At 40.6% G+C, this 13,313-nt stretch overlaps 1 protein-coding gene across 2 annotated transcripts in view; it reads left to right on the forward strand.

Annotated features, from left to right (window-relative positions):
* The window catches only part of cntnap2a (contactin associated protein 2a), a 460,034-nt gene that overhangs the window by 194,043 nt on the left and 252,678 nt on the right, over positions 1 to 13,313 (forward strand). For both annotated transcript variants that reach the window (XM_015354892.2, XM_015354893.2), the window contains exons 3-4: positions 683 to 793; positions 12,162 to 12,355. In XM_015354892.2, coding sequence (XP_015210378.1) covers positions 683 to 793; positions 12,162 to 12,355 — 305 coding nt within the window. The remainder of the gene's footprint in view (positions 1 to 682; positions 794 to 12,161; positions 12,356 to 13,313) is intronic.

The raw sequence follows: 13,313 nt of genomic DNA on the forward strand, positions 1-13,313 counted from the left end.
GTCCAGGCTTCAGAATATTCTCGCCAACGTGCCAGGTGTTGAAAATATTCAAAATGATCATGTTGTCGAGGTGATTTAAACATGCTTGTGTGTGGTGTGGTATGCCCTGAGAGACACACATCTGTGTGACAAAAAGTTGCTAAACTCTATGGTGCTGAATATTGTGGATTGAAATCCCAGCCAGTGCTCACAATAATTTACTGATAACTGATTAACTACTGTAAAGGTGTTTTCTGCCAGTGGCAAAATATTTTTTGCATCTGTCTGGAGGACAGGATGCCAGCAAAGTTGTCGAAATAAATTAGATATTTAATTTCCTTTTGGCTTGAGTGTGATCCTTCTCTGATTCACTGCTCTGCCTTTATCTCTAAAATTCTCTGGCGTGAGCTTGAATTTGTTCGACCTCAGTCAGTCGGGTGTGGGCAAGCTCGTCTGCACTCAGAGTGAGCTGGCCAAGGAAAGGCTTGTCTCACGCCTGCAGATGGACTGGTGGCCTGCGTCAAGTACAGAGTTCCCAGAATTCCCCTGCACTGTGCTGCGTTGGTTCAGACCTCACCAGAACCCAATCTGCGTTCGAAGCACAGTGTCATTGTTTACGGCACCGTGTGTTCATGGTGCCTGTTCTGAGACCTCGCGTGGCCTAAATTTCACTTTATTCTGTTTTTTTTTTTGTCTCTCCCAGAAAAGTGTGACGAGCCGATGGCAGCACCTCTCCAGCACAGCTCCTTCACCAGCTCCTCCATGTTTTCCAGCAGCTATGCTCCGGGATACGCCAAACTCAACAAGCGAGGAGGTAAGTGGAGCCATGCCTCCCCAGGCTCCTGCTATAGGCAGCTGCTGTACTTCCCTCTCCTAACCAGCTGCAGCCCTGCTTCTCCGATACCTCCTTGCACCCTGCTGTGCTTTATGGCCGTCACTTGCTCTAGAAAGCCAGGTGACTAGCTTGAGATCAGGGGAGGAAACAGCCATTTTATTGCATTTATTGTAATTACGGAAGGTCAGTAAACGTCCAGGTTTTGTACTTTTTTGTATTTTTTTTTATGTCATAAACTTCAATTTCACGGGTATTCACCCATGATACATTGAGCACCTTCATGTGTAGCTCAATTCATCAACATGTTAGAGGTTGCATCGCACTTAAAGGCCACCATGTCAGTGGAATGGGGGCTTTTCTTTTGCTAATTTCCATACATATTAGCATAAATCAATCAATGTGATATTCACTTTGAAAAGAAAATCCCAGGTTTAAAGTAACAGAAAAGAAATTGTTATAAATGCAAGATCATTTGGATTGACATTTCAGTTAGTTTTTTTCTGATATCTTGTCCATTAGATTCTCATAAGCACACTTTACTGTGATAAATCGGTGAATGGATAAAGAAAAGTTTAAATATTCCAAGTAAATTACTGTAGATTCAGAGATTACTTCATCATATTTTGAACCATTCCTGGCATATTGGTCCACTACTGGATGGGATAAGGATTTTCAACAAGGACCAGCACCACACAAAGTAATGCTTTCACCACACTTCAAATACTACCGTACAGTATAGAGTCTGTATTTTATTTACATAGCTATTCAACTGCTAGTCAATTCAAAAAGACACCTAATATGATCTTAGTACTGTGAGGATTTACCGTAGATGTGATGATACCCCATCAAAATAAAAGTGGAGTTGTCATTTACAGCTGAGTCCATGCTGGTATAGTTGTTTGGTCTGCTAGTGAGCAAAGAATACTGTAGGCTATGTGTTGTCATATCTGCTCAGTCTGTTTCCTTCACACCATAATTCTCATTGGAAAAGCAGGTCTCTGAGTTACAGAGACAAAAAAACAAATTGCCCCTAAGGGATATAAAAGACTCTCTCTCTCAGGTGAAAGGCTGAACTTGACTTGTGGTTTGGAAAAGTGACCTTCAACTGCACTTCATTCAGTGTTTTAGGCCCTCGCAGCTAGTTCGATATGGACCCTTGACTCTACACTGAAACTCTGATTTTCCTAAACTCGGACTTGAACACCCAGAGAATGCATCTGGCAACCGCAAGATTAATGGGATTAAAGTGTCCATTCCTCAAGAGGATTTTTTTAAAGAAAACTATCTGAAGAGAAACAAACCAGGGGCATGAATACATAAATCCAGAAGACCCTATTATCAGCAGCTTCTCTTTACTCTTCAGATGATTAAAGATATTGTTCCCATGTTATTTAACTGATATTCTGATTCTCAATTGTCTTAAAAGCGTTCTTCAAAAATTTGATATCAGTGCTAATTATAGTGCTTGTTATTTTATGAAGATGTATAGTGAATGTTGAATGTTCTATAACATTGCAAAAATAAACTCCTGTATTTTAATAACAAGAGGCAAATGTGAATATTAATGTTGAATATCTGCCATTCTGTTGTATACAGTATCTGCTTGTATGTTTAGGATCATCATTTTGCTGTATGACCCATTTTTGGATCAGCTTCAGATGACAGTCTCATTCAGAATTTGCTAACACACTTCTAAATTAATGTTTACCTTTAATGAGGCAAACTGTCAGCAACATAGTCCCAAGCCATGATGTTCCTACTGTACAATCAAGCATGAGGTTCTTCTGTTGCAAGGCAGAGTTAGATTTTTACCACACAAATTATCTCCCATTGATACCAAAAGTTATACTTTTCATTTATCCATCCACAGAACATTCTATCTTGTAGTCCTGTGAATCATCTAGTTGCTCTCTGGCAAACCTGATGTTTTTCCTTGGTATCGTACACTATCTGAAAAATTAGGAAAACATTGCTGGCTTGTCTCCCTCTAGGCTGCCATATTATTCTCACATACTGTATATTGGCCAGATTGTCACCACACTAATCAAGATGGTTCAAGCCAAAGTAAAACTAAGGATTGCCTATCAGCAACTCCACGGGACTCTTCCACATGCCTTCACAGACTGTTTCAACTCGTCTTCCAAAAATGTTTCTGCATTTCATATCAGTGATGAATTTCCCTCAAGGTAAGCCTTGTTGAGTAGGAAACAAAGGGGCGTTATCTAAAACTATGGATATAGTCAACCACAGCTGCACAGGGCCCTTATATAGAAGATAATATGGTAGCTGGACCCATACGATCAGGTTTGGAAATGGTTTGTTAATAATAATTACTTACACTTATATAGCGCTTTTCTGGACACTCCACTCAAAGCACTTTACAGGTAATGGGGATTCCCTCCACCAGCACCAGTGTGCAGCCCCACTTGGATGACATGACAGCACCCAGAGTGCGCCAGTACGCTTCCCACACACCAGCTCTCATTGGGAGGGGAGCACAGTGATGAAGCCAGTTCAGAGATGGGGGTTATTAGGATGCCATGCTTGATAAAGGCCAATGGGAAATTTTGGGCAGGACATCAGGGTAACATCGCAACACTTTTCAAGAAACACTCTGGGATTTTTAATGACCACAGATGGTGGTCATTTCTAATCCGAAGGATGATGCCTTTTTATAGTACAGTATCCCCATCACTATACTGGGGCATTAGAACCCATTTAGACTGCAGGGTGAGCGACCCCTACTGAGACCCCCTCTATTACCTCTTCCAGCAGCAACCTTAGATTTTCCCAGGAGGTCTCCCATCCAGGCTCACTCCTGCTGAGAAACACTCTGTGGGCTGCCAGTTGTGAGTTGCTGGGTGATATGGTTGCTGTCCATAATCTAAACACAATCCCCTGATTAAGATATACAGTACATAGTGGACAAAAAATGGAAACATATGAGTAAATGAGGCACGCTATGTTCAAACAAATAACATCCCAGCATGCACAGTGTCATATGGCAGGAGCTTCAGTGACCAAAACACGCTACTATTCAATGAGCAGTGGTGTCTAAGGTGATGTCAACGTGACTTTCCAACTTCATTATTTGTAGGATAAAACAAGGGCTTAAAATGTGTCAGGGTTGTATCCAAAATGAAAAGTTGGATTTTTATTCAGTGCAAAGCTGAATTTAATTACCTATTAAAATGTAATTTTTTAGAAATCCATAAGTAATAATGGCTGCTGTAAATTTAGTAGATTTTGTAGATAAATTGTGACAACTCAGACACTTTAAACATGTTCAATTAAGGAACTCATAAGAGATCCTACTGTTTGTTTACCCCATTCTTTTCAGTAAGGGAATTGAATAGTTTTCTGCCATATTTGTTCCTTTCATTTTTTTGGGTGTGTGTGAACTGAGTATTGTCGATAAAGGACAAGCGCTTCTGCTGGGAAAAAAGACCTAGGAATATGATTGACAATTGTATCAATTATTATCTAGGGAAGGTTTTTTTTTATATGATTGTTTCATACAAGAAACATAATACTTTTCAAGAAATGGATGTTCTTGAGTATCTCCAAACGTTTGAAAAGATGTCAAACTGCTTGGAGCATCATGGGATGTGTATTCTGTAGGCTGTCAGAACCTATTGTGCTGAATGTGAAGTAAAAGTAATTGCATATATATGGATCAATATTATCTGTGGATTTCAAAAGGGGATTATTTGATGCTCTGAGAAGATATATCAAGTATTGAGGGTAATATACAAAATAGTTTTAAGTCAAATTGTAGATTTTTATGTTTGTTATATATTTCTTGTTTGCATATTGCTGTATACCTTAGTATCATTTTCTTTTTGGTTTAGATAATTATCTCACTTTGCACTTTCCTATTTAGGTTTTTAAATGCATTTTTATCCTCTTGCAAACGTGACATAATATTTTAGTTACAATAGTTACAGAAGTCTTGTTTGCTGTCTTGCAAATTTTGGATCACTCTTCTAACCCAGAGCTTGATTGCATATCATCAACCCTTCAGTGATAAACCATTTTCCTATCATTTGATTCTGTTTAACTCAGATAACACCCATTCTCCTCAATGCTAGACTTGAAGTGGATAATCTTAGTGTCGGCTGATTCACAGACTTTCAGAGCCATTATTATTGCGTGCTCTGATCTTGGCATGACAAAAGCCCGTGATAAGCAGAAAAAGATTAGAAGATGTCTTATTGTTTTGGAAGACATTTTTCAGATTGATCACTTTTCTGCTTTCGCAAAATGTATTAGAGGGATGTTAAGGCGTACTGTTAGTTCTGAGAAAAACATACACTGGCCTTAAAAGTTTCTTAAAAACACTGAGTATGACAAGCTCACAAGTGAATCATCCAGGAAAGGCATGCACTCAGTGCATAAGTTGAGCCTTATCTTGCAGCCAGGTTCAAGCCTGGCTCATGTCAAGTTTGGACTCTTCCCAAGTGCCAATTTCGGGAGTGCAGTGAGGGTCTGTGTACTCTTGCTTTTGTGGCAACAAATCTATTTGACAGTTGGTAAGTAAATTGTGAGCTTTCTATGGAAAATTAGTTGGTGTTGATGCATTTCATCAACAAGATACGTCGTGTTGATAAGTGGCTGTGTGAGAAGATCTTCATCTTTGCTCAGACCTTCAGCCCAGTGCCACGATGGCTACCTGTTAATTGGAAGAAGCTGCGGAATGAGGCAAGGCTGTACGGATGGAATAATTAGCCCTCGGAGGGAGTGAAACTCCACGTGAGGGAATATAGCTGTCAGGATAGTCTCTGCATGGAGATAACCACTCCTCTGGGTTAATTAAGAAGCTTTTAAACAGCAAAGGGTGTTCAGTCTGCGGCTAGGATGCAGCCCGTAAAGACAGAGGCTGAGAGCTCCAGAGGGGAGCGTTCATTGTTATTGGATCGGAGTGTTTTACAGGCCTGTGGGACACTGTGAGCTAAGGAAGCTTGGGAAAATCCAGTTTAGGCTATACTGAGGGGTGTCAGAGGTGCTGGATAGGTGGCAGTTTGCTTGCCAGGTTCGATGGGGGTGAAGTGCGTGGCTGGTTGAACAAGGGCTGACTAGAAGTGAACAATGTGTGAGAGTTCAAGAATCCTGGAGGACCCAAACAACCAAACCACTTGAAGTGCAAAACTCTACGAAGAATTAGGGTGGTGTGTTTGTGTTAATAGTTGCCACATGCTGATAAGTTCTATTGCTTATGCACTGATAGATTTTGTGTCACGATCGTTATGAATTACAGATGATGAGCTTGGCTTTATCTTTCCCAAACTAAGCTCGATTAAGAACAGTCGGTGTTCTTATAACAGTATGAAATGCTAATGGAGAATTCATGTAAATTTCTGATGCTCATAATGTATTCATTATGGTCAGCAGCCATATCACCCTTTAACTCACAACTGGCAACCCAGTGAAGCTAAACAGGTGTGTGCCTGGTGAGTACCTGGATGGGAGACCTCCTGGGAAAAACTAAGGTTGCTGCTGGAAGAGGTGTTAGTGGGGCCAGCAGGGGGTGCTCACCCTGCAGTCCATGTGGGTCCTAATGCCCCAGTATAGTGACGGGGACACTATACTGTAAACAGGCACTGTTGTTTGGATGAGATGTAAAACCGAGGTCCAGGCTGTCTGTGGTCATTAAAAGAGTAGGGGTGTAACCCTGGTGTCCTGGCCAAATTTCCCATTGGCCCTTACCAATCATGGCCTCCTAATAATCCCCCTCTTTGAATTGGCTACATTACTCTGCTCTCCTCCCCACTGAGAGCTGGTGTGTGGTGAGCGTTCTGGCGCACCATGGCTGCTGTCGCATCATCCAGGTGGGGCTGCATATTGGTGGTGGTGGAGGGGATCCCCATGACCTGTAAAGCGCTTTGAGTGGAGTGTCCAGAAAAGCGCTATATACTGTAAGTGTAAGCAATTATTATTATTATCATATTACATAAGCTGTAGCTACTGTTTGTGTGTAAGATGTCTAGGACTTTTGCACAGAATGTATCCATCAATAAATTCCCCTTTTCTGTTTAAAAAACATGGCAGTTCATTAGCCCAGTGCTGCCTGTGTAAGAAATCACTTCTTTTTGCAGTACATGTGACAGTTACAATTTAGCTTCTTCTGTTTTGGGTACGTATTGCATTACTTTGAAACAGGAACTTTGATCGTCGTCCCTAGAGAAAGCAAGGGTTGTGCTCAGAGAAGTGTCTGGTGTGTACAAACGTGTTTTCAGTGGGTACTGAAATCAAAGGAAATTATAGCAGCAGAAGTCATGCATCACCTTCTCTTTGAAATATCACTTTGAGTATAATGACCTGAGTCGACAGGCTGAGATGTTTAAGCATTTATGAAAGGTAACATTTTCAACATCCTCATTTTTAGAAACTAATCATATTCCCTTTGTTTTCTGTTTTTCAAATATAAAATATTTAATCCGTATATGTATTTTATTGTAAGATAATGAAATTAAAAGTTAAATTAAAGAGACAGCAGATTTGTATTGATGTGGGATTTGTTTTTTGTGCTGCACATGTGTGGTTTTGGCTGAAATTTTATTAACGTTGAGAACATACAAAGTTAGCACCCATGTTGGCACAAAGCAGATGTATTACAAGGTTAAATCTGAAGAAACTTGCCCTTAATGACCCCAGTAGAAAGTGTTTTAATAAATATTTTCAGATCTTATGAATCTGTAATGCCTTTATGAAGCAATAATAATTAAGGGTCATGACTGTTGTTTTAGTATTGTGTGTTGCCTTTATGAAGCCAATATGCCAGCTACCTACGGACACTTTGAAATTTCGGCTATGCATAATCATCCTTTTGCAGATCCTCGGAGTGAAATATGTTTTTTTTTTTCAAGTTAGATAGTAATATATTCTTGAACTCAAAACTATTTCATGGACTCTCTTCTTCGCAATAAATCCACATTAAGAAAGGAAGAAAGATCTCAGTGACGCTTATTTGGTGAGATAGAGGGCAGCTGTGGCGCTCTGGAAGAAGGAAAGGTCAAATCCCATTTGAGCAGAACCCTGTTTGTCCTCCACAGCTGGAAGGCACCCGCTGGGAGCAGAAAGAGATGGAAAGTCAGTGGGAAGCTAATGGGAGCGAGGGGTGAAAACCAATTGAGGGGATTGAAGCTGGCTATAGCAGAAGAAATGCAGGCAGCTTGGAAGATGAGTTTTCTTCCGTAACAATTTAAACTTTGAAATCCAGGCATGCACCGGCCTTGAATATGAATAATCAGCATGTAGGAAAATGAGCCCTGGAGTCCATTATTCGTTGCTGTCTTTTTTTCCAGTATTCATTCTGCTCTAAGGTTCTGAATTGATGGAGACTCCCCCAGTGAGTGTGTGTGTTTTGCCCATTTGCAAAACCGAAAGGCGAAGTTGATTTTGCAGGTGCTGGAGGCTGTGGTGCAGACTGGTGCCTCTTGCAAGTATACAGGATAATCTACTTAAGCCATGTAAAATACGTGAGCCGTTACATGTCATGTCTTTTCCTGGCATTAGGTCTGATTGAGATTTGAGTTTCAATCCTAATTAGTCTGCTCCACAGTTTGCAGGATACATTGTAAAGGTTACAAATGAAAAAAGAAAGGTACAATCACTTAATTCCTAGGACATGGTGCAAAGTGACATAAGAAACCATATTTCGCATAGGAAGCTGCCAAACCTGTCAGCAGAGAATTTAGCTTTTTTATTTGGGGAGTTCGCTTTTAACTTTGAAACCTCTGTCTGCTGAAAGATATCTTTTGTGAACTACTATTAAGGGAAAATGTTTTGTCTCTTTCTCACAAAATTATCATTAAATGCAAGGGCAAAGGCATTGCTTCGAAACTTGGAAATTAAGCATCCTGTCGTGTTTTCTGTTATTGTAAGTAAAACCTATTGCCTGGGAAGCTCAGTAGCAGAACTCTTGCATAAAATGGTATACTAGGATCTTCAGGATCCTCACAGAATAATGTGAAACCTTCTGTAACAACCCACCGTGACAAATCCCAACATGCAGCTTGTTCCTAAACGTTTACAGTCTAACAGTCTAAAAGGGAGAAATATTGTTTGCAAGCTGAATGTTACTAAGCTCAAAAGAGATCTGTTAAAAAACATGGGACGAAGAGTCAAAAACTAAAATGAATTTAATTCATTGCATTTGACTTCTAAAAGCACATATTAATAATCTGTGCACTGATCATGGATGCTGCATATGAATTACATGACCAAGGACAGCCACTCTGATTGATTTAAAAAAAAAATCTTACAGATATACTTACCTTTTAAGTAGTAACTGTCTTCATGTTCAGCTTCAGAGGCAAGCCAAGATGGGCTTTAGAGAAGGTGGTAAATAAAAGAAAAGATTGAAATGAAGGTCATGGGAGGTGGGAGCTGGCTTCTGAATCTACTGTATATTTACAAAGGTCATCTGATGTATAGTTGCTATGTATTTCTTCAGGACATCAAACCACACCATACTGTTTCACCCCCCTGCACCATCAAGCGCGTCCTCACCAATGGGATCACTGTGTGGTACAGCAACACCTCTTCTCGAGTGAGAAAGACACTGCAGAGAATGGTGAATGTGGCCCAAAAGATCATCGGCTGTTGTCTCGCCGGGATTAAACAGCTCTATGAGGACCGCTGCCGTGATAGAATTCTGGCCATCACAGAGGACAGTCACCACCCCGGGCATGAGCTCTTCACCCCACTGCGCTCAGGAAAGAGATACAAAAGCATCCGGACACTTAACACCAGATTCCTCAATAGCTTCTACCCACAAGCAGTGTGATTGGTGAACACATTTAGCCATGCCCCTCGGACCACACCCACACATCTACAGTACCTCATTGTAATTTTAGTTATTGCACATCTGCAGTCATTGTCTACACGTCTGCTTTGTTTACATTCAAACTGTTTACTTGTTTACTTGTACATTGTCTACTGTTTGTTTGTATATTGTCTTGATGTGCTGTCTGCATTTTTTGTTTTACACTTTTTTTAACAATCGAGAGACTGTTGTTGCTAGTAGCTTATTGATCCTTGGACCCTGGCTTTAATGTATGTAGCTGATTAGCTTTTTCCAGACTCCCACATTCCTTTGTGTTAAGGAACCTCCTGTTCAATTGACAAGGATCCTAAAATCTGTAGCACAGATAGAGTACTACCCTCTACCAGAGGATGAAATTCCTTCAATCAACAGGGTCTTGTGCTTTCTGCGATCAATATGAAGAGAAAAGGAGTCCAATCAATTCAGGATCAAGATGTATTTGGTGGCATTTTGTCATGTTGGGGCCAGTGAGTTTCATTTTATTACATATTATTGAAGTTGTTTTGAAACCACATTATGTCATTACACATTATCTGTCGCATTACTTCATTAGAGATCGAGGTGTGATAGAGCAGGCAGTGATAGAGAAATGGTCTGCTGCTGTTAAGGTCTTTTGTCCTGAACCGGGTAAACACGGTACTTACCAAGCCCTCTTCTCTTTAGTGCCTCGCCCCGGCTCAGCAAGCAAGCTGATTTACTTTATCCTTTCCTTGACCTTCCTCTGTTCTGCTTATCTCCAGCAAACATCTGCCTGGATGGCAGGTTGCACTGGAAGTCTCCAGGCTCCTCACCGCACATGTTTAATTTTGCCGTCCTCACTGGCTGCCCCAATCTGTTGTCCTTCTCATTCTGCCCTAATGCTGCGAAGTTTCCAGTGTCCCTGTGGGTTTAGCAGGCGGCAGCAGTTCACTTTAACACATTTTTTATCTTTTCCTCTTCAGTGTTATCAGCGCTCACAGTCCAACACATGCACAGCTCCTCGTCCAGATGCTGTTACATACCTTGAGCTCTTTTTAAGCTCAGATTTAAAAGCATTGATTTTTCAATGATATTCTGTGTTTATCTAGTTGGACTATAGCTGCGATTAATGGCCATGTAATGGGATTAGATATTGGATTGTTCTGGTGGCAATGCAGTTCCTAATCACTCAGTATCACTTACTTTTCTGTGTTGGGTAATGGGAAAGAGCCAGCTGAATATCCCATGTGGCATTTTTTAGTCCCTTCATCATGCAAAATAACAATACTGAAAACAATTCATTAGTCAACATCTACTCAAGTCTGTTATAAGGTCTTCTCTCTAATGCCTGCTAAGCAATGCACAGGGAGTTTTACAGAGGCAGTGTGTTTGTGCCATCTCATTTTGCCACGAAACAATTAGATAAATATCCAAGAAAGTTCCCTCTTCTTTAATTTAAGTAGGTGGTCTTCCAGGCCATGCACTGGTTAGCTTTTCTGCCTGAGAGCTCTTCAGAGACCTGTGTTCAATACTCGATTGGGGAGACTTCTGTGTGGAGTTTGTGGGCTGCCTGTGCTTTCTACCATTTCCAAAGATTGGTAATTGGTCTCATTGGTATTTCTAAATCATCCCTGTGTGTGTGTGCCCACCCAGCAATGCAATAACCTCCCATCCAGTGTATATTCCTGCATCCCCACAGGGATTTCTGATAATAAATGACATACAGTAGTGCATCATGGGGTCTTTGTACAGGGAACATTTCCTGCTGGCATGATATTTCAGGACATCTGAAAGAGATTCATAAAGAATAAAAGCAATTTTGAGTCATTGGATTAACTTTCTAGCGGTTTGTCGGATTAACATTATATTTAAACTAGACATACTGTACTGTCATTGTTGTAGAAGAAAATCCATTTTATAAAGCATTAAATGAATGGTGATAAATTGAGTGGAAGGCATGTTATTACTTTTATAAAGTAATTGCCTTTCCAGTTAAGGTTTTTATCTATAATAGAAAGTTGTCCTATTTGTGTAGTTTTTTATGGCACTGTACAGTATGTACAGTACCTCTTTATAAACATAATGACAAACGCAAGCTAAGAAACTAACAACTAAGAAACTAGAAGGGCTGAAATGCTTGTGGGAGTACTTTCGTACACCGTTGTAGTGAAGCAGCAACAACATGAATCAACCATGCCTGACAGCAACACCATATTTCTGTCTGAAAATCCTAACCTGGAGGGGGTGAAAGTTGGTCAGGTTGAGATCTGAGGTCATAAGTCCTATAAGTCCTAGTAGAGCTTGTTGCTATGTGTCAAGTGATGGATGACTCAATGGGGAAAAGGGAGGAGGTCATTGGTCATTGGTCCCCAGGTGTTTGTTTAAAGGAGTTATGGCCATGAGCCCAGACTTAAAACCACCATTGGCGATTCCAAATTGGGTGGCTTTATATTTAAATTTAAAATATATATAAATAGTATGCAAAACCTGGCAATTTGAAATTAAATTAAATCTGTATTTGCTTCCTGAAAAGTAAATGTGATACATGACTATTTTTTTCAGGTTCAGGAGGCTGGTCACCACTCGACAGTGACCATTACCAGTGGCTTCAGGTGGACCTGGGGATCCGGAAGCAAGTGACAGCCGTAGCAACGCAGGGAAGATACAGCAGCTCTGATTGGGTGACCCGATACCGGCTGCTATACAGCGACACGGGAACAAACTGGAAGCCTTACCACCAGGATGGAAATATCTGGGTAAGTGCATGTGGACTATGTCATTATATACAGTACATGTACTGTGACAACGCTCAGCGCAGTGGGCATGATATAGATGTGATGGCAACTTCTCAAAAGATGGGGTCGAAGTCCGTTGCAGCAAAAAACCTGGGCTATAGACTAGAGGAGTTTGCCACTGTCTCGGGTGCAGTGCTGTGTCCACTCTGAGCCTGTGAGTGACCTGTGAGCAGAGCAGGGCTACACACATAACACATACTGTGTGGTATACGTTCTAAATAACATGTCTATTATAACAGAATATCTGTATATAATTTAAAAGCACGCTACTGGAAGAAATAAGATTTCAGCAAGCTGCACAAGACATTAACGTGTGGAAAAGAGCAAGGCACCCCAATTTCATCTCTCCTTTTAAGGGCATGAAAAATTTAATTTGAGCACCTTTTGTGTCCTTTTGTCACCTTCTTCTCTCTAGGTATTTTCGTTGTTGAAAAACACCAGGGAATCCTCTCAATTACTTTTTTTCTCATATACAGAATACTGGTCTGTGGGAAACAAAGCTCAGGAGATGCAGAGAAATTTCACACCTTCATCTTATCTTTCAGTCCCTTGAAACTGTGCACAACGCTGCATTTGCTGAGTGCACGATCCTCTCTTCCTGGCAGCCTGACACTGTGAAACTTGAACAAGCTCTGGTGTTTAACATCTACCCACCAGCAGTCCAAACCAATTCAAAAGAAGGAAGCAGGTGTCAAATTCCAACTAAACCTTATTCAGTAAAGTATATTCATTACAGTAAATCCAATTCTCACTGCCTGCCTTTGTGTTTTTTGCAACACAAAAAAGAAAACTATTGAATTTTTTTTGCATTATTGTCTATGATCTATACCGCTTTAATAGAGAAAGTTATGCACAGCTGGATAAGGTTTTGTTATTTTCTGTTAAGATCTGGTGCTTGAAACCCTGATAAAAACAGTTT

The sequence above is a fragment of the Lepisosteus oculatus genome, chromosome 6 (genome assembly GCF_040954835.1).
Source record: "Lepisosteus oculatus isolate fLepOcu1 chromosome 6, fLepOcu1.hap2, whole genome shotgun sequence".
Taxonomy (NCBI): domain Eukaryota; kingdom Metazoa; phylum Chordata; class Actinopteri; order Semionotiformes; family Lepisosteidae; genus Lepisosteus; species Lepisosteus oculatus.